General features: G+C 45.9%; 1 protein-coding gene across 1 annotated transcript; it reads right to left on the bottom strand.

The window, feature by feature from the left end:
* Positions 1–1,940: 1,940 nt before the first annotated feature.
* On the bottom strand, positions 1,941–26,874 carry PYGB (glycogen phosphorylase B). The gene is given in 19 exon segments (XM_071221848.1): positions 1,941–2,138; positions 2,141–2,151; positions 3,404–3,608; positions 5,572–5,713; positions 7,680–7,738; positions 9,988–10,131; positions 10,484–10,493; positions 10,577–10,594; positions 12,008–12,091; positions 12,447–12,453; positions 12,706–12,813; positions 13,727–13,886; positions 14,661–14,811; positions 16,706–16,798; positions 17,430–17,524; positions 17,527–17,594; positions 24,931–25,110; positions 25,194–25,431; positions 26,793–26,874. Coding segments are annotated over 19 exon segments (2,019 nt in total). The 3' UTR covers positions 1,941–1,974.
* Positions 26,875–27,877: the final 1,003 nt, after the last annotated feature.

Below are 27,877 nucleotides of genomic sequence, written 5' to 3'. Positions count from 1 at the left end.
GAGTGTGTCCCAGGTCAGAGGGTATAAGCCCACCTGAGATGAAGCCTCTCCAAATGGCTGGCCTTCTCCCCAAGGTCCTAAGTCTTGCCTGCCTGCCTGTTCTCCAAGGCATTGTGCCCAGTGTTAGCATTTGGAGCTTGCTGGGTGCCCAGAGGCTAAAGCAGGTTACCTTTCTGAGGCACCTTAGAGCTGCCTGTGGTGATTCTCAGGTCTGGGAAATTCATACCTTTCTTAACTGAGGTTGACCTGAAGGCTGTATGTTTCAGGTGAGCACTGCCTGTAAAACACCACTGTATGTCAGAGTTGGCATACATAGGCTGTGTAACTGCTCTGTGTTAGAGGCTCTGAGAACCACTAAAACACCATGTACCCCCCTCAGCAGGACAGCCCTTCATGATTGGTTTGCTTTTCTGGCTTTGTTACCCAGTCAAGTCCTCAGCTCTTCTCAGCCAAGGAAGTGGATATGATCTGCTCATATTGTGAGACCTGCCTGTTCTGCCTGGCCTCTTCATCTTGTTTTTTTGTTTTAAATTTTTTGTTTATACGAGCTGCCTCAGATCCTTTTCTCAGGGGAATGATATAGGATATAAAATTAAAATACAGGCTGTTAAGTGTTTTTATAGCTGGCTAACAGGCCAACTGCAGATGAGGAAGCACAAAAAAGGGAGCAGGTAAGCAGGCAGCTGCTGGGCCATCATCTCAATCAGGTCCAAAGAGCCCTGATGGCTTCTTCGTATAGTACCTTGGTGCAAGCACCTAAGCTTAAACTGTGGGTAAGGACTGGAGCCTTGGATTATAAAATCAATGTATGGTCAGGACCAGTCCTTTAAAAAAAAAGAAAGGAAGAGATGGCAATGTGCATAGCTGTGAACTGCAGTTACATGCATATGTCCTGGGAGCCATAGGACAGGGACAGGCAATGCACATTCCCAGGGTACATCTTGGTGCCCTCTCCCAGAAGAAACTAACAATGCCACTGCCCGCAGCAGTGGTCCATCATGCTCCAAGATCTCACAGGATTTATGAATATAGAAATGCATTTCCACTTATAATTGAGTCAGAAACACATTTCATAAAACTGATAAAATTCTTCTTTTCTTCTCTAATTTTATTGTTATTTAAGTACAGTTCTCTGCCTTTTCCCCCCACCCCAACCTAACCCTCAGCCCTCCCCACCTCCCTCCTATTTCCACCACCCCGCCCCACCCCCTTGTTATTGTCCATGTGTCCTTTATTGATCAGACCTTGGCCAGGGCCTACCTAGTTCCCGGTCCCAGGACCTGTGTGGTTACATTCTTGTCTGGTTGAAGCCAGCTGACAGCATTCATCAAAAAGAAAGAAATAAAACTAACCCAAAAGCAACTAAAAGTGGAATTGGAGTCAATTCTCAGCATTCACCAGACTCAGCTTTTACCAGTAGGTTGGAGCAAAGTATTGTCATGTGGCAAATGGCACTGCCAGCCTGTTCCAAGTTAGTAAGTCTGTAACCGAAGGTGAGTTATAATCATGTGTCAACTGCATTGTAACGACACTGCAGGTATAGTTAATTCCATTTTAATCATTTTGTGTCACTAAGGGCCCACATTTGTTATAGGATTATACCCCCCCCACCCACCTCCCAGAGGAGTCCTGCCCACACTCCCACTGGGGAAGAAAGGGCTCTGGAATCATTTCATATCAGCCCCATGTGACATTACCTCCTGCTTGTCACATCCAGATGGTGCTGGGGGCCTGGGGCTGGACTGCAAAGTGGGCAATTCCTGCCACTACAGCCCCCCACAGCATACCAAGCACCACAAGAGGCACTGTAAGCTCTTGCCCTAGGTGTAGTGGGACTTTGCAAGGTGGGTAGCCTGAGGATCTGCCCATGGGCCACAGTCAGGGGGATTTGTGGGGGAACAAGCTTCAAGGCCAGGTTTCACCCCCAACAACATGTAATTTTCAGCCCATCACGGGACTTGTCTGTTTGACCTGTCAGTGGGGAAGGACATAGGACCAAGGGGAGGCCAGTCCCACCTGTCCTGGCCTTAGCAGCCTGTTGACGATACCCTTGAAGCAGTCTGGCTCCTTGGGAGAGAAGCAGCTACTGCTGATCTGGTCCACGGCCTGCTTTAGCTGGGGCAGAAAGTTGTAGTATCTTGGGCATTGTACCTGTGGGGAGGTTGGTCAAGTCAGCTGCTAGCCCAGTGCGTCCAGGCAGCAGCTGCGGGGCAGTTGGTGGGCACACCCCTGGCCATGTGGGCTGCTGGGCCCTAGAGAGATGGTGATGAGCTGCAATTGCAAAATCAGTCCCACCTGTTCCTTTTACTGTTTGTAGAACCAAGGTCCCTGAAGATGTACAATGGCACATACGGCTCCATCATATTGCCACAGGAGAGGGCTGCTCAAGAATTTGCAACTCTGTGCATTCCCACTCTGCCTCTTGCCCACACCCTGCAGGTTACAACAGGCCTTCCTGACATCAGGAAGTCAGAAAAGGAAGCATTCGGCAGATATGTACATCCTAGGACGTAGGTATGGTGCAAAGTCTGAATAATGGAGCACATGGGGTGTATGCTCTTAGGCTGACAAGGACAAAGTTCTGACTTCATAGGTGACATGAGGCTTTTTATTTTTATTTATTTTTTAGGTGACATTTGGATTTTTACCCAAGTGGTGCCTGAGGCCTTACCAACTCCCCAAAGAGCGTTTAGGCAACACTATCTTTTCTTTTTAATTATTACTCAGAATTAGGCTGGGGCCAGGACTCCTCAAGAGTGTCCAAGGTTATGAAAAATAAGAAAAGGCTGAGAAACTGTCACAGACCAAAAGGATGATTTGGTTGGGGTCTTGGGACAGAAAAGGTTGACGAGACGTTCATGAGAAAATGGTGAAATAAAGTATTGACTTTAATAAATAACACCATACCATTCTTTGTTAATTAATTTTGACAATGTTCCATACTAATAACTAATATATAAGTAATAAGAAAAATTGGAAGGGTATGTGGAACCCTGTACAGTCTTTGCAACTTTTCTATAACTCTAAAACTATTGCTAGACCTAAGAGTTATTTTACCAAGTTAGACCAGGGAATCTCTGCAGTGGGCCAGCCTCAAATCTCCAAATCAATCAAGAGCCCCAAGGGCTTTCCCCATAGAGACTGTAGCCTCTACCCTTTTGGAAGAACTTGGTCTGGATCCCTCAGACTGAACCATGTAGAAGCACAGGGCAGCCAGCTCCTGCCCAAGCTGGAAGTGAGGAGACAAGGACAGGGTGCCCACAATCACATCCCACCACCTGGGTGAGCAGGCATTTATCCTAACAAGCAGAGGCCTCACCAAGAGCCCTTCACAGCCCTCCCTGGGACTCTGGGCAGTGCCCAGGACAATGCCACACCCTTGATGACCTGCGGAGGGACACACCCTTTCCGGTCCAGGGCCTCGATATCTTCCACTCTCAAGCCAAAAGTGAAGAGGTTCTCAGTCCCAGCTTCCTCCGCCATCTCCACATTTGCACCATCCATGGTGCCAATGGTGAGGGCCCTGTTGAGCATAAACTTCATGTTCCCTGTACCTGAGGTCTCAGTGCCCATGGTGGAGATCTGTGATGGGTCAGCAGCAGGCATCACTGCAAGGAGGGTAGCACAAGAAGGCATGTCAGCCACCAACTAACTACTCACACTGTGAGTCATGGAACCACAAAAACACCCTGCTCTCTAATCCTGACCCAAGGTTGGTACTCACTCCAGGACAAACTGGAGCCCTAGGGCATGCCTGCAGGTGGCTGACCCTGAGCAACATCCACCCCACATGAAGGGCTCCCCTTCCTGATCCAGGGCAGCCTGAGACAGAGGGTTCAAGATGAGACTCCTGAGAAGCCTTGCAGGTGGCAAAGGGCCTTTGTTCTAAAACCTTCCAGGGATGAGAATCCAACCAAAAGCCTAGTAGGGCCCCTGGTTTTGACCTGTTGGTGTGATCACTCCCTGTCTTCCCAGTACTACTTTTGTCTTATTCAAAAGTCCGTAAGTCTCATTACATCACTTCAAGAGGAATCTGGACTCTTATGGAACCGGAAGACTAGAAAATGAAGGGAGGAGGGGCAATTTCCTCCTATTTGGTTACTCTGTGGTGTCTGCAGACTGGGCCCTGCAACTTCTCCCAGGTGTGGGTCCCTTGTACTTAACTCTGTCCCACCTACCCTGGCATCCCTGTTCCCATGTCCTCAGCTCATCTGTGGAGCTGATACTTCCATATCCCAATGGTTGGCACTCAAGGACAGCAAGACCAGAACCTAGCCCTTCTTCAAGATCAAGGACAGGTGTCAGAATAGAGACACAGGCATCTTGGCCCCCATGCAGGCCCACCCCACAAGCAGATGACACAGCAAATGTGACAGTGAATGCATTGTCACAGCAAGTCTAAGAGCTGGAAGAGAATGTGGGGGCCCTGGCCCCAGGTCTGAGGCCCAGGTGAGTGCCTCCAAAGTCTGTTCTAAAGAAGCACAGGAGGCCCTGGCCAGGTAGCTCAGTTGGTTAGAGTGTCGTCCCAATATGCCAAAGTTGCAGGTTCAATCAATCGGTCCCTGGTCAGGGCACATACAAGAATCAATCAATGAATATATAATGGATGTGTTCTCTCTCTCTCTCAAATCAATAAATAATCAAATCAAAATAAAATAGCATAGGAGCTGGCCCCAAACAACGGTGGGAGGGAGGAGGAGTTCCAGGCAGCAAACATCTGTAAGATGCATAGAGGCTCACTGAAGGACGACCACACATGGTCCATGGCAGTGGGGACCAACAGTTCTGATGAACCGGCCAATCTGGCAGGAGGAGAGAGCACATCAACTTGTACATCTTTACTCAGACAAAGCCTAGGAAGCAGGACATAGTTGTCTGAAACACAGGGGTGCCTGCTACACCAGAATTCAAGGCTAGCTTTGCACTATTTGGTTGGGTAGAGGCTTTCCTGCCAGTCTCCAGAAGCAGACAGTTTAGAAATGCACATACAGATCAGGACACATTTGGCGGCCTTCTCTAGATGTGGAGATGTGCGGGCTGCCACCCACATCCTGAGCAGTTTTTCCCAGGACCCCCTAAGGTGGAGCAGCCTCAGACTGAAATCTCAATAGAGCAAGGCAGGTTGTCAGGCCCCGAGCCGCCCTTGGAAAGGACAGAAGAGGTAAGTGCTGGCCCAAATGAGAAGCAGACAATGCTGTTTTGAGAGTAAGCAGGTAGTGAGGAACAGAAGCAGCCTCTGGAGGTAGGGGATAGAAACATCCTGCCAGCAAAAGTGAGCCCAGCAGCAGAAAGGCAAAGCTGAGGGGCCTAGAAGGGGGGAAGAGGGAGGGACAGTGAGATCAGGGTGGGAGGAAGAAAGTAGAGACAAAGAACGTCCAATGCTGAGAGTAATTCTTCACACTCGAGGATGGACAGAGAGCTCCCCAAAGCCTTTCAATGCTAGAATGACGGCCCCTTTGGCTGGGGGCCCTGCTGTCCAGGGAAGAGTTAACTCCTGACCAGCAATGACCTCCCACATCACACCCAGTCAGGGGCAGGCTTTCTGGTCTACTCTGGCCTCCACAGGAGTACCTTTTTCAGCCAAGGACACTCAGTAGTTCTCTAGGAAGATCACTTTGAGCCTGTCACCCATAATTGGTTCGTGGTTTACAACATCACGGATGGATGTGACCAGCTTGATAATCATCTTGGCCATGTGGTAACCAGGAGCTGCCTGTAAAGGGGAGGGAAAGTTAAGCATAAACACACCTGTGCTTGGGGCCAGCATCACTACTGGTCACTAGAGTCTGGTGCTGGACACGCTGAGGTCATGACTGGCTAAGTAGCCCCTTGGTGTCCGGGAAGGGTGGCTCTCCAGAGCACCTGAAACCATGGCATCCCTACACGTCCTCCACTCGATCTGGCAGACAGAGTCAAGACAGAAGAACCTGAAACCATACCAGATAGAATGCCACCTGTTTTCCCTGGGCTCTGACGGAGCACATCTCATGACAGCCACTTCACCCATGTGCAGAAATCTGTCAACCTCAAGCTTGTTTTGTGATTCTAGTCAGTTTTCAGAAATTAAGAAATGAAAGGAACGAGACTGTTAGAACTGACTACCAACTTACAGGAAATACAGGGAAGTAAAAGACATACTGCAACATACCTGAGGGAGGCAGTCAGAACAAGCAAGCTGGGGAAGACACACCACCCAATTTCTATAACAAAAATAACTGCAGGGGGGGAAAAAAGAGAAATGTATAGAGAAAATCTACAGATAAGAGATTTAAGAGGCAGCCATGCTAGGCCCTTGCCAGCGTCCTGATTCAAATAAATCAGAGATATTTGTTTGATATTTTTACCTTTAATATCTAAGTGTGGCAATGGTCTTGTGTTCAAGACTGTGAGTATTGTGGTTTAGGGGGAAAACATCACTGTGAGGATGTGTTAAGTGCTGAGGGGTAAAGTGTTCTAGTGTCTATGGTTTGCTGTGAAACAGTCCAACAGAAGTCCAGCTTTATGAATGTCCTACAATTCTACTTTTTTCTAGCCTTGAAATTTTTAATAATTAGAATTTTTATAACTATTTGAAAACCCTATCTCTAAAATATGCATATTTATTTTTTAAAAGAATTTATTTATTTTTAGAGAGGGGAAAGGAGGAAGGGAGGGAGAGAAACATCACTGTGTGGTTGCCTCTTGCGTACCCCCTACTGGGGGGCTGGCCTGCAACCCAGGCATGTGCCCTGACTGGGAATCAAACTGGTGACCCTTTTGTTTGCAGGTTGGCAGTCAAGCCACAAATCCACACTAGCCAGGGCTAAAACATGCATATTTAAATACCGATGAATATCATGATGTCTAGACTGTGTTTCAGAAATAGCAGGAGTTGGGGGGAAGGGTAGGCAGAGACCAAACAAGTTGAGTGTGTGCTACTGTCTGAAGCTAGTGGGCTCACAGAAGGGCTTGAGCCTCCCATATACCTTCATATGGGCTTGCGTCAGTGGAAAGGATAGAGCCTGGTCCTACCCCATGGTACCCCATGAAGAAGCTGTGTCCCAGAGCTCCTCACATTCCCTGATGACACAAAGCTGTTGGGGAAAAGTGGCAGAGGATGGGTCTCAGAGCACACAGCACAACGATGAGACCCGCCAGTGCCTAATAGTGATGTGCTAAACTCCACAATAGTGTGTCCAAATTATGTGCCACAGTAAATGAAATAAAGCCAGGTGGAGCTCACAGCAGGCTCACATCTGGTCAGTGAAGCAGCCAGTGACCTGCATCCTCAGCACAACTATGTATATGGAGGCGGGAAGGTGTAAGCTAGAGCCCAAGAGCCAGGCACAGAATGGAAGGATGGTGGTTATGCAGACAAAGTGTACTGCCCCATCAAAAGGAGGGCCCAGAAAGCCCATTGGGGACTGCCCTGGAGGGTGGGGATTCCCCAATCCCACGTGCTGGGTAGGCAGGAATCCAGTCCAGGTCCCTCCTATTGCTAAGCTGATGAAGACTGGACTGACTTGGCCTACCTGGGGGCTACAGATCCTCTTGCACTGTGTGAGCTCTGGCTCTAAGTGATCCACAGCATCCAGCCCAGTGGACAGCTGGCACCAAAGTCGGGACCCAGTGGCACAACTGAAAAGTGTGTTGGTTTGTACAATCTGGCCAAATATCAAGGAAAGAGGACATCACCTCACCTTACCCCCAGTTATGATGGTCCTGGACACAAAATCCCTGGCAGGGTCCTTCTTTATTCCTGGCAGACAACCAAGAGATTCAGGTAAGCCATAGTGACCAGTGTCCTTAGAGATCAACCTAACACAGGTGGTAGCCACACTGGGCCCTACATACCCACCAGGAAATCCCACTTACAAAAGAGGAGTGAGTCTCCTAGATACTGCACTTGTATCCCAGGGTGTGAAGAAGGCCAGCCAAGAGCCAACTCTTCCAAAGGCCCATAGGAAAAGCTGCACTTCTGTTTCCAGAACAGGAGCCTGGTTTGGGTCTGGTCACCAGTACTCAAGACCTTGTACATGACTGGCCTTGAAAAAGAGGTGACCTCAGGATTGTGGTAGTGGTATCATCAGCCTTAGAGAGGTATCAGGCAAGACCCCAAGTTTCCCAACTCTCCTCCTGAAGCTCCCCTGCATGAGGGCAGACAGATGATCAGGTACTATGATCAGCTCACCTTTAGCTGCAGCAAACTGAGTGTCCTCACCAGACCACCTGTTTTCAATTTCAGTGTGTGTGGCAGTGGGGGTGCCAGTCTACACAGGGAGAGACCTAGACAGCATTCACCAGAGAACTGAAAAGCAGCCATAAGCAGTATAGAGTTGTGGATGATCTTTAACATCTGACTTCATGTTCTAGAAGGAACATGACTGCCCCTTACTTCTGAATCTTCCCACTTCTGGAAATCAGACAGAATAACATAAAGTGCAGAAAAAAAATACAAACACTTTCACCAAAACTAGAAAGGAAAAACATTCAAACTCTAGACCACTGAGCAAGTTCTGGCAGGTCACAGAGGTGGGTAGAGAACAGGGCTGAGAGAGCAAGTGTCTGGAGACCCGGCCTCCTCAGAGGAGCTGTGAGTAAGGGAGACAGGGAAGAAGCCCTGTGGGGCCAAGCAGGCTGACCTCATCAGCACCTGTCCTATAGGGAAATCCAGGCAGGACAGCTTTTCAAAAGAAATGGTGAGCATTAAATGTGTTCATCCACAGACTAAGACAAAAAAGCCAGGTATGAGGACAACAGAGTGTCAATGTTGTGTGCCCTAACCATGGAGAAAGCATCTGAACACATATGCACACACATATACGTGCACAGGCAAGTGAATGAGGAGGAAATGAGCACAAGCCCCTGACGACTCATTGGAACAGCTGGGGATTACAGGGTGTCATTAACAGCTGACAAGCCCAGCAGGAGGAACTCATGATGGAAGTACAAAGGCTTACACCAGAAGAGGTGACAAAGAGTCTACTGACTGCAGGCAGGGTCACAGTGAGAAGAAAGGGGCACTGAGTCACTCAAGGAAGGGATTCAGGAAGGAAATGACAAATAAAATGCAGAATACCATGACTTCAAAAGAAGAACATGGCAAACAGAACAATCTACATGAATGACTATTTCTGGCCAGGGAATCCGGGAGGTAAAGCACCTATTCAGCCACACACAGGAGGGTCCTCAATCTGCAGCCTCCTCTGAAGGTTTGGAGTCAGAAACATCAGAGGCACTCAAGCCTAAACATCATCTACCCTGTTACTAACTGTCTCACAAGGAACTCGGTTCTACACCTGAGTCTTACCAATTGGTAATAGGAGCTCTAATGATCTTGAGAGGAGCTTTTTATATTAAAGAGTATTTGTTGTTTCTTTGGTTTATAAAATTAATACTCACTGTATTACATTATGAAACTTTGAAAACTAAGTTATTCCTTAAGGTGTTATTATCATATTTATAAACCTAGCAAATATTCCTATTTACTTTTAGGGATCTTTGATTTATATTTCTTCATATTTAAATGTTGCTCAAACAATCAAAGGTAAATGTATAAATTTAATATATACTTTGCTTTTTATAAGTATAATTTAAATGCCTCTAATATATAAAAGCTTTCCAAATAACTCAGGTCTAATAAAGATAATAACTAAATTTAAAATAAAAGCTGAACTAAACACAACACCTAGTCTTTGAGTCCCAGAAAGGTCCCCCACACCTCCTCCACACCAGTGCCACACTGACAGCCTGAGGCAATCCATGGCCCTTCTGAGGCATTTAACTGTTTGCCTGCCTCAGGTAGCTCAGGCCTGTACGACAAATCAGACTTGAGACAGAGCTCACCCTTTACTCTTTGCAACTACTCTGACACTGAGCACACAGAAAAACATAAAGCTATTGCTTAAAGTAAATGTGCAATGTCACACACAGTCCCCTCACTGCTTGCCTGCATGAAATAAAGGCCCAAGCCCCAGGATGAGCTAGTGAGCAGGAGTATGAGGTTACACTCGTGGTTGTACAGGGTGATGATGTGCAAGCAGTTCAGCAGCTGCCACTTATGCTCATGGATCCTCTTCACATGCACGTCGAACATGGAGTAGGGGTTGATTCTCACATTGTACTCCTTCTCCAGGAAGGCAGAGAACTTTCCTGGGGAGAATAAAGGGGTGGTTGGTTAGATGGTTCACAGAACAAATCCCACACGGTCCCCAACATCAAACTGATGCTTGGCTTTCCACCTGGGCTGAGAATATTTCTCCCTCTGTCAGAAACATGGCACAGAGGGAACTCCCAGGAGATCTGCTGCTGCCCCAGGGGAGGGGAATGAATACCAGAATACCACAGCCGGGGAGCTGAGGGGTGGCAGCCAAGTGAGGACAAGTGGGAACAGTGTGCTCAAGGATGTTCTGAAGGTCTGCATTCACCCACCTGCCTACCTGCCTGCCTCATGACCTAAGGTCAGTCCAGACCTCAACTGAAAAGCTCAGTAGAAAGGATGGACTTTGAAGCTCCTGGGCCCCAACACACAGAACAGGCAGGGACACTGCCCCACAAGAAGTATGAGGCAGCAAGGACAAGCTATATGCAGACCTACCTGCTTGACCTTGGCCACGTGATGCGGACACTGGCCTGCAGTGTCCATGGTGTGGTGGCTGAGACAAGACAAATTCACACAGACTACCAAGTCCTGTGGAGGAAAAGGGACAGCACGGCTACTCTCTCAAAAGGAGAGCGCCCCCGACCCTTGCCTTGACAGGCTTTTATTGCTTCTCTGGCACATTATATTGAGGATGGTCCTCATTTACTATGCACAGGTTCACTTTAGGGGGTTACCTTTTACAGAAAACAAAGGTGAGGATGTTGCTAATTACATCAAGAAAGAAGGATATTTGCCAGTGTAAAGGGAAAAGTGGTTGAACTGGTTACACTCCTCTTTGGAAGGTTTAGCATAGATTTTAGGAAGTTACTTTAAAGATATGCAGTAAACAATTGCTGCCTCAATTCAGGGTGAGGGAGTTTTAGCAAAAAGCAAGCCTCAAAGCGGCCTAGGTACAATGCCTGATTCCCCATGGGAGAACCTATCCATGGGTGTGGGTCCTGTGTGCTGGACCTCGCTTTCCACTGGCCTTTCCGAGTGGGAGCAGGGCCCATGCCACGCAGAATGGTCTCCTATATTCCCCCCTTGTTTTTAGTTAGGACTGCTATCGATCCCACAAAGCTTGCTACCTACTGGTCTCTCACACAACCCTGGGAAAATAATTTGCAAATACATCAAAGTACACAGAGCATTATTATAATCAGTAAGCAACCAGCTGCTCCAAAGACCCACATTCTCAGATTAAGCCCATCAGTCATTGTCAGGCAGTACAATGTGATCAAAAAATAGGTAACATTCAAAGAACTATGAGAGTTTATTTATAGTCAGGGTCAGATGGCTAAAGGGACATAAAACTTTGGGGAAGGAAGTTCATTTCAGGCTTAGACCCTTATCATTTAAATCGAGGGTATTAGCAAGCACAGTTTCACAGGATTTTATGCACTCTTTCTTAGGCCTGATAGCCCTGGGGAGCCCACCCTTTCCAGCACAGGGCCACACCCACCTCCAGCATTGTTTCAGGCTTAGGTCCAAACTGGGGAAGTAAGGCAGCCAAGAGATTAGGAGACTTCTTGCAGACAGAATGAAGACTCAGGTTCTGTCAAAGCCGAGGGGCGAGGGTCCATCACCCCCTTTCTCCATAGCCCCCCAAGTCCTTCCCTGAGGGCCTCCTCATGATCATGCCTGTCTTAGGTCATCCCTCCCTTGAGGAATCTTACCCGTCATTGGCTAACCGGTCATGTACTGGGGGCCAGGTAAGGTGGAGTAAAGTGGGCAGAGGTGGTACTCCTGCCAGGGAGATAAGCTTCATCTCCTCAGTGGCTTAGGGTCCCTTGGTCTCTCACTCAGCTCTCACTCAGCCTTAGCCATGGGGTGGGGGGGTGGGGGGTACAGCTTCTGAAACCAGGCAGGGCGGTTCCCAACAGCCATGTCCCTGATGAGAGCCTCATCACTAACCAAGGGCATCAGCTTTTTCAATTGGCTCAGGTTGGTCAGAAAACCCTCCCTGATTTTCTGGAAGACTAAAAAGGGACATGTGGTTTCACCTCACTTTGGGATTGTCCTCCTATTTTGTTGCCCAAGCCTCTGTTTTCTGGCTACTGCCATTCACTCTTCAGATCTCAGCTCTGCTGTCCCTTCCCTGACACACACACAGCCCTAGCCAGACACTGCTCGCACATCTGCCTGCTCATCCTCAGGTCTAGCACACCACCTGGTATGTATGACAGTTCATTTCTTTCCCTCCTGATTAAGCACACAAGTCAATAAACTACCATATCTTTGGCTCACCAAACCTCTTCTGCTACTGGCCTATGGTTTAACACTTGGCTGGGTGGCCCCACCCTAGCCCTTCCTGAAACCCCAGGACCTCGATTCTGAATTCCCCCACAGGCCCCAGAGACCATTGACTTACTGCCTTGCCTGGCCCAGTGCTCCCATCTGCCTGGGGGTGGCAGATGGACCCCACCTATTCCCATCCAGGAGCCACTGCTGTTCACACACTAAGGAGCAGTTTGCTGCCCGCTCAGCACCCACTGACCATGAGCCTGCCGACACCAGGCGGATGGTGGCCTTGGCTTTAACTGTGCCCACAGTTCCCCTGTGAACTCAGAGGTGGCCAGTCTCACCTCCATTCAGCCAGCCTTGGGTCACACAGGAGCAACCACCGTTGGGGCAGGATGCCATTCATCTTACTCTGGAACTTTTCCAGCTCCAGATTGTAAAAATCCTTAAAGCTAAAACCAAAGAAAATAGGAAATGGTGACAAATGCTGTGTTCTTAATATGGTGAGCAAGAAGAACATGAGGACCTTGTAAGGAAATCCCCTGGAATGTCCTGAAAGTCAGTTTTCCTGTTTTGTTTTCTAAAAGATGCGGAGCAGCCAGCGTTACTACACCCTTGGAGAAGAGTGACTGCATACTCTGAGAACAGCACACATGCAGCACATACTTTTCAATGTACCCCACGGTCAATAATGCAGCCTGGGGCTGGCTATAACCTCACAGGTAGCAGGACCTGGCCCTTTTCTAGAGTGAAAACCATAGTGGAGAAACTGGGGCTCAGTTTCTGTATCTGTACAATGCAGACCTCCCCTCCCCCCCCACCCAACTGTGGGGATTAAAGCCTCTGGGCAGGCACCAGGAACACAGAAGTCTCCACATGTACAGACCTGGTTTAGGCCGACCTAGCACTCTCACAAGTATGAGAGTGGAAGAAGCTGTAAGATCACATCCCACCAAGATGTGACAGGAAGCACAAGATCTGACCTAAGAATTCCTCCATTCTCACTGTGACAAGCCCCTGCCCATCACACCTTATCCAAGCCAGGTCACTCATCCCCAGGTGGGGCCCTCGTGGTACTCAGCCAGCAGCAGATGGATACAGGAGCAGAGCCGCTGCCTAGACAGATCCACAATGCAGAAAAAACGAGCCACTGGTGATGAGAAGGTTTGCCTCCTCAACATCACCTATTGGCCAGGGTGCTTTGAGTAGGTCAGCCATTGCCCACAAGGGCAGCACAACAATGGTGTGGAGCATGGGCCATATGCCTCAGCCACTGTGCATATGGGTAGCCGACAGTTCCTAGAGACAGGAGTGGGGTCAGAAAGGAGGTATGCCTTAGCTCAGGGCAAACACTGGATCATTCACACTGACTGTTTTATGGTCTCCAAGTGGATTCTAGCCACGCCATTGATAGCACGGGATCCAATCACACACATGTGGGCCATATTAATCTGCTTGCAGTCCCCTTCCTCAATTAGAGACCTCCTCCAAAGGCGGTCCACATCCCCAGGGAACAGGGCAGCCACTTGCTGTTGCCAAGACAAAGAGCCATGAGCAGAAGTGCTGGAAGTCCCACAATGGGTTAAGGGCTCCCTGGGGGAAGTTTGGTCTCCTTCAAGAAAACCTTGGGGCTGCTACTCCCCAGACTTGCATTCAAATACCTTGGACGCACCTCTGAGAGCCCCTTCTCCCATGCTGCCTGAGTCCAGGGAAGAGCCAGGCCCAGCCTGAGGGCTCCGCAGAGCTGCTGTGTCAGCGGCAGACTAGAGGACCATCAGTGCTAGGGCCATGCCATGTGACTTATAAGGAAAAGATGGGAATGTTGTCCCTGTCAGCCTAAGTAGGTTTTAATCACATTTTGACAGTGGGAATAGCTGCCTTTTCACCAAAAGTTTAAAAAATGAACTATAGTCATACCTAAATTTCAAGTCCTCACTGTTCTTGTATCACTTTTCTTCAGGTAACAAAGACAAATGGGGGTTTGTTTCCAAATCACTTAATTGCTGCTATGTCATCTCAGGATAAAGGTCTCTGACATTCCAAGAATAGATACTTAAATTTAAAACCCACGAGGGAACAGGAATATTTTAAAAAGACCTGAATCCGTATCTCCCACACACACACCAGAGGTCTATGTAGGGGATTAGCCAACAGCTCTGCCAAGTGACAGCCCCCACACCTCAAAGTCCTCCACCGGACAGAGGCTATTTGGTTCAAGAAGTAATGTGGAGAAAACAGAAGGGCCCCTTGGCACAGGTGCAGCCCACCAGCCCCACCCCAACCCCAGTACGGCCAATGCCCATATCCAGGTGCCTCTGGTTGATGGCATAGATGATCTCCACGTGCCATGGCAGCAGTTTCTAAAACATGGACACAGGCCAGTGCTCCAAAGCCTCGGGCAGCACAGTGTGGTTGGTATATGCACAGGTTTTCTTTGTGATTTCCCAAGCCTAGAACATTTCAGAACATTCCAGGGTTCTTTGTTTAGAAACACACAGATCTTTTGCCAGATGCCTAAGCAAGAGGGAAGTCTAAGATCAAAGACAGATATTAGCATGTTACCAGAAAGGGGCCTCCACTCTCTGGGGCCTGTCTAGAACTTCCTCAAAACTGCAGTTGAGCTCAATTCCCTTCATTTTCCTGATACAATCCACAAACATTTTGCATCCTGACCCAGCAAACCCACACAAATGAATAAAGCTTACCCTACTACCTAGAGTCCCCTCAGTTTCCCTCTTTATAAACTATTTCATTTAGCTTTCAATTACAGTTTACATTCAGTATTATTTTGTATTAGTTTCAGGTATATAGCATAGTTGTTAGATCACAGATTTGACAAAGTATTCCCCATTAAATTTCCAGGACCCACCTGGCACCATATATAGTTATTACAATATTATTGACTATATTCTTTATGCTGTACTTTACATCCTTGTGAGTAGTTTGTAACTACCAGCTTGTGTATTTCTTAATCCCTTCACATTTTTCACCCACTCCCCCAACCACCATCCCTTTTGGCAGCCATCAGTCTGATCTCTGTATCTATGACACTGTTTCGGTTTTGTTTGCTCATTCATTTTGTTCTTTAGATTCCACATATAAGTTAAATCATATGGTATTTGTCTTTCTCCAATTGACTGATTTCACTTAGCATAATACCCTCTAGGTCCATCCATGCTGCTGCAATGGTAAGATTTCATTTTTTTTTATGACCAATATTACATTGTATATATATACACCACTTCTTCTTTATCCACTTGTCTAAAGACGGGCACGTGGGTTGTGTCCACACCTTGGTTATTCATAACAATGCTGCAATGAACATGGGGGTACATATATGCTCTCGAAATGGTTTCTTTGGATGTACTTGTATACCCAAAAAAGGAAAGCAGCTCCATTTTTAATTTTTTGAGGACCCTCCATAGGGTTTTTCATAGTGGCTTCACTATCACCAACAGCACATGAGGGTTCTCTGTAAACTATATTTTATTGGTAAACAAAACAGAGCACTGGGCAGTTTTCTATTTTATTTCCACTAAAATGACTTAACACCCACAGTCCAGAGAACACTTATAAACTGTATGGCCCTGCTCTCTACTGGCCAGGAATGGAAAGGACCAAAGATGGGCCACCTAATCCCATCAGTTACACCCCGAGACAACAGAGGGGCTCTGGGTTCTATAAAACAGGATGAATTTTGTTTTATGATTTCACATGATGCTCTAATTAGTATGGATCAAGAATACACCATCATAGTAAAGAATCTGAGACCAAAATAAGTCATGAAAACAAACCTATAAAGATGTAAAAAATGTATTTATTTAATACTTCAGGAGTTTTTGCCGTGATTTCTAAGATGAGGATATATATTAGAAGCCCTAAGTAGTGTCAGAATCCTCTTCTTGGCTTCTGAAAATCTGTTCTTCTGTGCCCCTTTACCCATGTTCCCACTCACTATGTTTTGGTGCCTTGGGAGAAACACCAGACCCACTCCTGGATCTTTGTTCTCCTCCCCACAGTCCCTGTCATCTCAGGGAAAATGTCCCTCCATTTTGCCAAGGCCACAGGGGAGAGGCCTCCTTCAGTTTTGTAGCACTAGCTCAGTACTGATAACCATTGCTGAGATAAACTCCAAAGTCAGGAGAATACCGTCACCCCAAGCCCACCTCTGTAGGGAATACCATCACCCCCATGTGCCCAGCTCTGCAGGGAATACTGTCAGCCTATGGCCCAGGTCTACAAGGGACATCATCACTACATATTCCCAGCTCTGTGGGGGATGCCATCACCCAACACTCAGGTCTGAAGGACACTGTAGCCCCATACCCTTGTCCTCATGCTAACCTTTTCCCAGACCACTTTCTCCACATCCACCACGATCCGCACAAGCTCAGGAATGGCAAAGGCTAGGTGAGTGTCATTCAGCTGAATGGCAACCTGAAGTCACACAAAGTGGTACCTTCAATTACCTTGTACCCATGGAATGGGTTTACATGGGTATACATGGTCAGCATGTATAGGCCTGAGGTCCTCAGCCACTCACCCCAAGGAATCTACAGGGCTGACAGAAGGGAGAAAACAAGCTAGGTGCTAGGCCCAGCTTGAAAACCAGCCAAGAAGCAGGGCCCAAGGGCCATTGAGAGGGACCAGGAGGACCCGACAGGTCGACTCTGCATCATGTTTGCTCTACTGTAGGTGTCCAGGAGGTGCAGGACCCCCAACCTCCAACTCCCAAGGTTCTCTCACCTAGAATATGTTGGATTTATTTAAAATCACTGAACAGAAATAAAATAAAATAAAATAAAATAAAATCACTGAACAGAGCCTGCCAAACATGTCTGGCTTTGCCCATGGGAGCCTTTTACAGTGTCCTTCCTGCCTTGATTCCTAGTGAGGCCCAGTGTGGCCCTGGTTGGGAAAGGAGGGGGACTGGCCCACCCCCAGTGATGAAGAGACCAAGATGAGGGGATGCTGTTGTCCACACACACCCCAGCCTTAAGGAAGAAACGAAGCCTGAGAACATCCTGTCTTTCCACACTGACCTCAAATCCCAAGTGAAGAAACAAACCTTGTCTGGGAATATCTCAAAACAAGTTCTCACTGGGTCCTGGCAACCAAACTTGGAAGACTTAAAGCAGTGGGTGATGTCTGGCAGGGTGGAGCCACCACAAAGTACTCCTGCTTCACAGAAACCCCTGTGTACTGTTGGTGGGAATGTAAAATGGTGCAGCCACTGGGGAAAATAGTATGGTGGTTCCTCAAAAAGTTAAACATAGAATTCTTTAAATGAGGAAAAGAATCACTTTTCCTTTGGAACTATTTCTTTTTTGAAGTGTCATCTCTTATTTTGGGTTTCTCAATATTCTGATGATAATTTACTGGGTGAAAGTCTAGATGCACTAATCTTTGAGAGGGAAACTGCATTCAAATCTGTAATCACCATGAATATTTAAACTGTCTCATAGTATTATAAGGGGGAGGGGAGGAGATGAAAAAAGAAACAGGTCTAGCAGCCATTTCTACACAGGGGCCTTGCATGCAAACAGCACTTCAGGGAGAAGCCTGCTGGCACTAAGCTGCCTGTCTCCTGCACTGTGTTTCTGCCATCCAAGCAAGCCCTTATAAACCCTATAAGGAACCCTATTTCAGCTGACAGGACTAAGACATTCCCTGTCCAAATAGAGCTGTGCAACTATATCCACTCCCCATTGTATCTTCACTGACCAATCAGAGCAGCACCATTCTGACTGATCAGGACAGTGCCTTTTGGACCAATTAAACTGCAAGGAATTTAAAGTCTTCATTGGAACAGGGGCATGACTTCTGTCTATATAAGTTAGCTCTGAGAGCACACTTTTTCTTTCCAATGAAGGCTGAAGACTGCATTTACCCAGCTGGAACTGAAGCACTGAAGAAGAAACACTAGAGATGTCTTGCTGGAACAGAATGAAACAGACTAACCCAGAGCGGATGAGCAGACTACAGCAGAGCAAAGCAGAACAGAACTGTCTAGCTGGAGAGGGGCTTGGCCCCAGGACCGCCTGGCTGCCATGCTGTTCCACAGCTATGCTGCTTCATAATTAAGCTGTAGCACTATTGAGCTGTTCCAAAAACATGATGTTCTCACAACAGTACTATATCACAGTTGAGCAATTTGCACTGAATAGTTTCCTTCTTCACCATGCCCCAAAGTAGGGATTTCTCTTGATGTTGAATTGATGCCAACAAGCATCAGCTGACAACACTCACTCATACATGTGCATGCACACACACCAATACATGACTTACAACCAAACCTGGGAACCAGGGAGGAGCAGCTTCTTCCAGACTACACACACCAAGTTCCTGGCTCATGAAGAATTCTCTCCAAGAGTTGAAGCTCAGGATCTACATACCAAAAATAAAAACAGAAAGACAGAGAGGAAATACGACGGGCAAAGAACACCCAGCATTTGTCAATAAGCAAATGAAATTTATAAATACAGATTTATCCAAGAAGCCAAGAAACACTTATAAGGTAATGAAAGGACCTGACCAACCACAAAAGGGAAGTAAAGTAAGAAATAAAGCCACAGAAATGGAGGCACCAATGAATACAAACCAAGGGCAAAGCTGAAAACAGAAACTGGCTGAGGAAAGTGAACAAAATGGGGGGAAAGCATGAAAAGGACTGAAGAGAAAAATACGGATATGGAATAAAAAAGACACTCAATATATACATCAGCACCCCTGAAAAAGAAACTGAATAAAATGTTCAAACTTTTCAATACATAACTTTAGAAAATTTTCCATACATATTTAAATCTACAAATAGAAAAAGCACACACACATATTTTAAAAATCAGAGTCCAGTCTTTGCTTTTTTAAATTTTTTGATTATTTGAATATATGTGCTCTAAACTAATACACAAATTCCAATTCCCTTAAAATCACACACAGCAGTGTAATGAATTAATCCATACAGTCACCTGAAGTACCATGGCTGTCACTACTGCTCACAGTCCACTGTATCTTCCTGACTTTTCATCAGCTTTGGCTTTCTTTACCTTACACTTGGTTTAGTATTATATGGAGTTTCCGGCACTGAACCTTCTCTCCCCCAGAAAGGCCTTAGTAACCAGTGTGAGAACCCACTGAGCCCAGCAAAACCCAACGAACTGCTGCCTCTCTCCTGTACAGGGTAGAACTGGCCCAGACATGACACAGGGGCACTGACCACTGGGAAGGGGTGGGGGTTTAGTCTTTGTTCTACTGAGGGTTTCAACTGATGGAGGCCCACCTACATTAGGGAGGGTAATTGTTTTACTCAAGGTACACTGACATAAATGTTAATCCCATCTCCAAAACACCTTCACATAAACATCCAGAATAATTTTTGATCAAATATCTGGGCACTGTGGTCCAGCCAAGTTGAAACAGAATATTAACAATCACAACCTGAAGGAGAGGAGGCCAAACTGTCTTCTATGAAAAACCATAGCACACATCCAAAGAGGTTTCTTAATTTCATAAAATGATGGTCTCACCCACCTTCCACTTGGCAAGCTCTAAGGGTAATCAGCAACACAAAACATCACCCAACATCAGCTTCTGGCCAGACAAAATAACTTTCAGCTATCTGCTGTCAGGGAAGCAGCCCATGGGATACAAGGTCAACTTCACACTCACAATTAGAAACACATCACAACAACTGGGTATGTTAAAACAATTTCTTTGGCTGGTCCAACCACTGACTAATTAAAACAAATTCTCAGAAGTCAGGCTTATGGGCAGAGAAGGCTACAAAACACTACTGTAGATCATCTTCCTTTAACTCCCACATCCAGCAAACCAAAAATTATTTGTATTCCTTATAATTACATTATTAGAAATATATAAGACAACATTTGGACCCAATGGAGAGCTCCTGTTATTTAGTCTACCATTGAGATAATGCTATGAACTTATAAGGAAGAGCCATAGGAAACTATTCCATCTACTCACTGCAGGAATAGAGAAGGCCAGTTATATACTAACCTGGCTACTTGATCACTGCAGGGGTGATATAGGCCAGTAATATAACAAACTGGCTATTCTATAAACTCATTGCAGAGATCCATGGCCTCTTACATAGTAAACTGGCTATTCCACCTACTAAGGCAGGAATACAGCAGTCTGATTATATAGTAAATTGACCGCTCTATCCATTCATGCAGGGATGCATTAGGCCAGCTACATACTAAAGTGGCTAATACAACCATTGACTGTGGGGAGGCAGTGGGCAGTTACATGGTAAATTAACTATTCCATCCACTCGCTGCGAGGATGACAAGGAACCTGGCTATTCCACACATTCACTACAGATATACAGTAGGCCAACTGAATGGTCCACTCACTGCAGGGATGCAGCAAGCCAGTTACATAGGAAACTGATAATTCCACCCACTGACTACAGGGATGCAATGGGCATGTTACATAGTAAGCTGGCTATTTCATCCAATCGCTGCAGAAATGCAGTAGGCCCTTATAAACAAGCTATTCCACACACTTACTGCATGGATACAGTAGTCATGTTACATAATAAACTGACTATTCCATCTACTCACTAGAGGTTTCTGTTAGCTGGTAACAAAATAGACTGAGTATTCCATCTTCTAACTGCCAGGATAGGGTAGGCAGGTTATATAGTAAGCTGGCTATTCTACCCACTCACTGCAAGGACACAGTAGGCCAATTACATAAAAAATTATTAATTCCACTACTGACTACAAGGATGCAGTAGCCCAGTCATATAGTAAACTGGCTATTCCACTGCATGGATGTACTAGAACAGTTACATAGTAAACTGGCTATTCTACTAATTCACTACAGGGATGCAGTAGGCTGGTTATACAGCAAATGGCTATTCCACCCACTAACTGCAGGGAAGCAGTAGGCAGGTTATGTAGTAAACTAACTGTTCCATCCACTCACTGCAGAGATGCAGTTAGGCCAGTTACACAGTAAATTAGCTATTTCATATACTAACTGCTCAGATGCAACAGGCAGGTAACATTGCAAATTGGTATTCCATCCACTAACTGCAGGGATGCAATAGACTGTTAACATAAAGTGGCTCTGCCATCTACTCACTGCAGGGATGCAGTAAGTAGACTATATAGTAAACTGACTATTCCTGCCACTAATTATAGGGATGCAGAGGGCCTGTTACAGAGTAAACTGACTAGGGATGCTATAGGCTGGTTACACAATGAACTGCTGTTCCATTCACTCACTGCAGGGGTGCTGTCAAGCCAGCTATCCACATTGTATAACATCTCCTTTAAAGACACATGGAAGAAATCTCCCAACTACCCATTGTACAAGTTGTCATAGAGACTCAATGACTCCCGTAAATGGGTATGATCTGCCATTTGCTTTGGTTGCCAGATCTCATGTCTCCATTTTGTCTCCTGATCTCGTATCCAGAATTAAAACTGTTTTCCTCTCCTTACTGTCTTGGCCCAATTTCCTATTTGGAATATTCTATTAATTTGAGGCTTTTGTGTCATATCTTTCTTAAGGATTCTGAAATTCTCTTTGGATAGAGATGGAATGTCAATATAAAATGGAAACATTTTATAAGCAAACACAAAAGTATAAAGTTTTAGAATGGCAAGGAACCTCAGATATAGATTATATAACTCAACCCCCCACATTTTAAAGATGAAAACAAGACAAGAAAGTCTAAGAAATCAAATGAAGCCCAAAGTCACATAGGTTGAATTGCAAAGCCAGAACTAAAGGAACCTGACTCATGAACCATCTCTAGCACTCCAGTTCTATTCCATTCCTGAGTTTAGAGTGGAGTTCCAACCTTGTCATCACTTCAGCCTATCCATGAATTATCTTTGTAACTAAGTGCTGTCTCCGGCCAAGTATTAACCTTAATTTTAGCCAGATTTTTTGACTGGCTGATTTTTCAAACAGTCTGCTTAAAGAATCTGCCTCTGAGTCCTAAGTTTCAATTATTTCTGCTATTACCAAATATAGAGTGTTAAAAGAGTTATGAAACAATAGGTACAGCATGATACTATTCAGTGTAATAAAAACAAATGTTTCTACTAGTATAGAAAAAAAGATGTAGAACACAAAATATTTGTAGCATTTATAGTGTTATTACTAAATGGTGAGATTACAGCTAATTTTTTCCTTTTGGTTTATCTGTATTTTTAAATTTTTCTTCCAATAATTATAAGGACCTGCATAACTGTTTAAAAGACAAAAATAATAAATAAAAGCACTATAATTTATTAAGTATATATCGGCAGGTTACCCCAATCTGATGAGTCGTGGTACAAATTCATGAGGTTATTCCTGATGCTGGGGGTGTGGCATTGCAGGATTTTTATTGGGAGCCGACTTCCCCTAGGCTCTGACCCTCCTGGGGCTTGTTTCTGGTCAGTTACAAGAAAACATGTAACTTTTGCAGAAAAAGAGACTAGGAGCTTATTTTCAACATGAACTAGTGAAAACAAAGAACTTAAATTCCAATTTTCCTTTTTTAAATGGCCTTCCTGTCCAAAATAGGCAAGCATCCTTCCATTTACAGGCTGTGGCTTCTTTAAGAGAAAGGTTTCCACCTATAGCCACCACAGCAGACAGTCAAAACTCAGATTACTCCCGAAGGATCAGCAAACCAGTTTTTCATGAAAGGTCATTTCTGACCTTTAATCTCTGAGCCCATCACTGGCCTATTCAGGATGTAAACACACATAAATTCTAACAAGAGCCCTCAAATGTTGGGGTATGGCCAACTCTAGGGAAATGCCCTTGAATGTGCAAAGCTGTACCTTTGTCATCTGCTACACAGACAGTAAAAATGATGTTGCAAAACAGAGCTCTGCCATCAGCAGGGAATTCTGGGAGAGCCAGTGCCTCCTGGCCAGCTTCCCTGACAAAGTCATCCCAAGCCTTTGTTGTAATAACCGGTTTTAGTCATTTGGGGCCACTCCTTTCTATGCTGTTTTGCATACTAAGTATGAAGAGGCTTAGTTGGTGTTCCAACAAATGTGTCCTTTTCACTACCTCTCAGGAAAAAAAAAAAGTGCCCCAGAATAAGTTTGGAAAAGCAATACATATTACTCTTAGCAATTATTAAACATTTCTTAATGCCCTGTGAAAATACTCTAAAGTAATATCAACAAAAAGCAATTGTCCAAGTCAAACCTTTGGAAAAAAAAATCTTTGCAAACTGACTTCAGGCCTGCAAGTATGTCCTTTCCTTGCCAGTTTTCAATGTACCTTAGTATAGTAAAAAAGACAAAATGTTCCATGGTCAAGAGAAAAAGAATAAATAAAACTTGCCGAAGGGGGCTAGCCAAGCCTGTGCTATACCCATCTAACTGAAAACTACCACTGATATTGAAGAAGCATATTTACTGTGTTGGAGCTGATGAAAAACTTATAAATATTGATGAATCAAACAGAAAAGCCATCAAACTGTGCATGCAATATACTTTCTAAAAATGTGTATATAGCCCTGGCCAGTGTGCTCAGTTGGTTGGGCATTCTCCAACAAAAAAACCATAAGGTCGCAGGTTCAATTCCCTGTCAGGGCACATGCCTGGGCTGTCGGTTCATCCCAGGTCAGGGCTCATACAAGAGGCAACTGATGGATGTTTCTCACATCCATGATTCTCCCATTCTTTCTCCTTCCCTTCCCCTCTCTCTAGAATCAATAAAAATAAATAAATAAATAAAATAAAAATGTGTGTATATATATTTAGGAGTAGAAAAAGATCTGAAAAGATCTTTTCACCTGCTTTTAATATGGATAAAAGTAATGGAGATACCAATGACTTTTCTTTTATGTATTGTGTACTTCTCTACCATAAACATGAATTTTTGCAAAATATGAAAAGTATCAATTACTTAATCTCTGTGAATTTTTAACTAAGTAAAGTTCAAAAAAGGTGTGGAAACCCCAAAGACAGAGACTTCTTTGTACGGTTCTGACCCCTCCTGCTTCAAGAAGCATCTTCATCGATTTTCTCCTAATCACCGCCTAGCCAAATAAAATAAAATTAAAATAAATTAAATTAAATTAAAAACAATTCCAATCCCCTGCAGATGACCGAGTTCACCAGCTTCCAACACATAAAATACCCAGGCCTGGTTTCAGTACCCTTTTCTCTCACGCACTACTGCAGAAAAACAAAGGTTGAGGGAGGGAAGAGTAGGAAGCCCGGACTCCGGAAAATTCCACCAGGATTCCAGGGCTCGGGAAATGTGGGGAACAGCGGACTTCTGCAAAGCCAGGTTCCTCGAGCAGAGGGTCTGGGGGTTCGGCCCCCGAGCAGACTGACCACTAGGGAAATGAGGGGTTGGGGAGTGGGGGCAAGGGGTTTCTCAAGGCTCTTCTGGGCGAGAAGCCAGTGACTGGATCACCAATGGGCTGCGGGGGTGAACAGAGGTAATCTTGCTTAACTTCAATACATTATGTAGGCACCGGCTCTACTTGCCTCTTTTGTGGGAGAGGTGCAGCTCTTTGCTATTACTTCTCAGGAGCCTGTGGCTCAAGAAATCCGGTGCCAGGGGCTCATTCTTACTAGCGGGGCAGTGGGGACGGGTATTCCAGGCAGGAGAATCGTCCTCCGCAAGCCGCCTTCACTTTGGGGTCCCGGGCGTAATAGTGCTGCCACATGCGGATCCAGCGGCCCGCCAGGTGGTCGCGCCCAGGGTACGCCAGCACAAAGAAGTAGTCGCGGGGTCGTGGCCACGTTGTGGTCCTTGACCAGCGTGAAGTGCAAGTGCAGACTGAAGCTCTTTCGTACCTCCGCCACATCGCCCAGGCCCGCAATCTCGCGCACACTGATCTGCTTTCGTTTCTCTGTCAGCCAGCGGCTTCACCGTCTCGCCAGCCGGAAAGGAGGGAGAGAAAAAGAGGAAAACAACGAACACCAAAGACACTGAGGTGCCTCTGGCGCCAGGGACTGCAGCAACGTTGGCTAGCGTGGGCTGCGCCCTGCGGACGGGGCCAAGGACGGGACCAAGGATGGGGCCATGGATGGGGCCGAGGGCGGTGCGGGGCACTAGGGAGGAGAGGGACCCTGGAAGAGATGGGCATCAGGGTTTGGGGGGCATTCCAGAGAGGCAGGACCACTGGGCGGTGGCTTCGGGTTTTACAGGTGAGAACCTGAAATGACCTACTCACCACCACCCAAACCTGGGGTCTGACCCAAGCTGGCCAAGCCCAGCAGAAGTGGGAGATGGCTGGAGGAGCTGGACGACTCGGGAATCGAAGCTGTGGTCCTGTTTGCCCCATCCCTCCAAGGCAGACATGGGAAAGAGGCCATGTCCCAAGTCCCCCCCACCCCCCACTTTTGAGATTTCTGGGGCCTACACCCCTCACCTACCAAAGGTCACCAGGTGCCCTTTTGGCCAGAGTCCGGTGGGTTCTGGTGTGCGGCTATTAAGAGAAACCTAGTACACACTTGAAAGGCAGTCACCAACCCCTGCCTCGTGGTTCAACTCCAACTGAGGTCCAGGGTAGCTCTGAAAATACCAGCTAAGAAAGTAAAAGTTTACACTGAGAAAGTGCCAGCCTGTCTGCAATCCTGAGGCTGGCCTGACAGATACTACCAGTGAACAGGAGACAACTTTCTTCAGGGCATGCTGTTGTCCTGAAGTGTCACAGTGACTCCTCTGAGTGACCACCGCTTCTTTATCCACAGAGAAAACTTGTCCCCTAAATCACAGGCCTCACTTTGCCCTTTAAGCCAGGAAGGAGGACACACCCCTCTCTAGAGGAGAATCTTGATCACTCATAGAAAGCAGCCTTCTCCATTCCACCCCAGTGTGAGCTTCAGATAAGGGGTTTCTGGAAAGAGCTGGGGCCTGCATCCCTCACCTGCCCAAGGTCACCAGGTGCCCCTAGACCAGAGTCCCATGGCTTAACACATCTGCTTAACATAGTGGTTCCCAAGGAAACAGGGTCTGGGCCCACTTTGCACACAGCCTTGCCTTGTTGAGTCTGTGGGAACACTGCTTCATTTAAGTTTCACCCAGACCCCCTCTTTCAGCAAACCACATAGGAAGTTTTTTTCCCTTTGGGGAAACAACCCTGTCTTTGCCTGGTTCCTCACTGCAGTGGGTCAGTAAACCCGATTTAGGGGAACTGCAGGTTTGCCGCCAGTGGCCTGATAGGCTGCGAAGGTTCCCAACTTACAGGGAGGTCAAAATCATCAGCAGATGTCATAAATGTCCAGTTGCAGGAGTTTTACTGATGTGATGTTTCCAAGTTATGTTCTTACCTAGACGCTCTTCCAGCTTCAGACTTCTCAGGGGACAATAACTTGGAATGCCCTCTGTGGCCCACATTTGCACATATCTATCTGCTCCACCTCTTGAATTCTCTCCTGCACTAACCATTCCCTCAGTATTTATGCCAACAAGATGGAATTTTGGTTACTGATGACAGGACTGGAGGTCTCTGGGATGCTGCCAAGCTTGGCCGGAGAATCTTCAGACTGATGCATCTCTTTGAAGGTCATCTGGCAATTCATGAGAAAAGTTATAAAAAATGATTGTGCCCTATGGCTGGTTGTACTACTTTGGGGCATAGATTTCAAGGAAAGAGTTTAAAAAAATGTACAGAGATGTTTTCTGCTGTGCTATCAATTATACTTATAACCAGCTAAAGGTCAAGGAATGGAAGTTAATGGTATTGATCCTTACTGTGCTCTGTGTGTATTAACTCCTAATCCCTACAAATAGCCTCCTATAACCCTCACTTGATGATGCAGAAGTACAATTGCGGAGTAGTTAAAATGCTTCCTTCCCTGAGTTCCACACATCTAGTAAATGAAACCACCAAAATTCACCCCCAGGCCACATCCTGCTCCACTGCATGAGCCCCACATAATTCTCTTTACTCAAAGTTAATATCATAAACTATTATGTTGCTAAAGGGAATGACATTTTTCATAACTAGGGAGGTGTAAAGGACAACACAGTAATGATAAATAACAAGATAGAAATAAGGAGGATGTGGGGCAGAAATGACAGTAATATTTTTATTTCATTTAAATACACATGGCAACTGTGTTGGAAACAGGTTTATTTGAAAACATAAGCACTGGTTATTACTGAGTGGCAGAATTATCAGGGGGAATTATTTTCCTTATACTTTTTTATTTCCTGTTTTTCTATATTTCTTTTATAATTAGAATAAATATAATAAAAATTGGTGGTCAAGACTATATTACAGGTTGCTGACTTAAGAACTATGTGTTCTCTCTTACTGGAATTAACTTTCAGTTCTTTCTTTCTTACTCTGAGTTGAATAAAATTTAAATCTTTCTATCTATCCTTCATAGCTATACTTCCTTTATGAAACGTTTCATGATTCTCCCACCCAGATGTAATTTCTCCCTCCTGAGAACTCCATGGTCCTTTCACCTCTATCATATCATTTAGTACCGTCTCGATTCTTCATAATGCATGTGGTTGTGGCAGGGAGGAGCCTTTTCGCCATTGTGTCTTCTCACTTTCCCC

This window comes from Desmodus rotundus, chromosome 6, assembly GCF_022682495.2.
Source record: "Desmodus rotundus isolate HL8 chromosome 6, HLdesRot8A.1, whole genome shotgun sequence".
NCBI lineage: Eukaryota > Metazoa > Chordata > Mammalia > Chiroptera > Phyllostomidae > Desmodus > Desmodus rotundus.
This window is presented reverse-complemented; position numbering and strand designations above follow the sequence as displayed.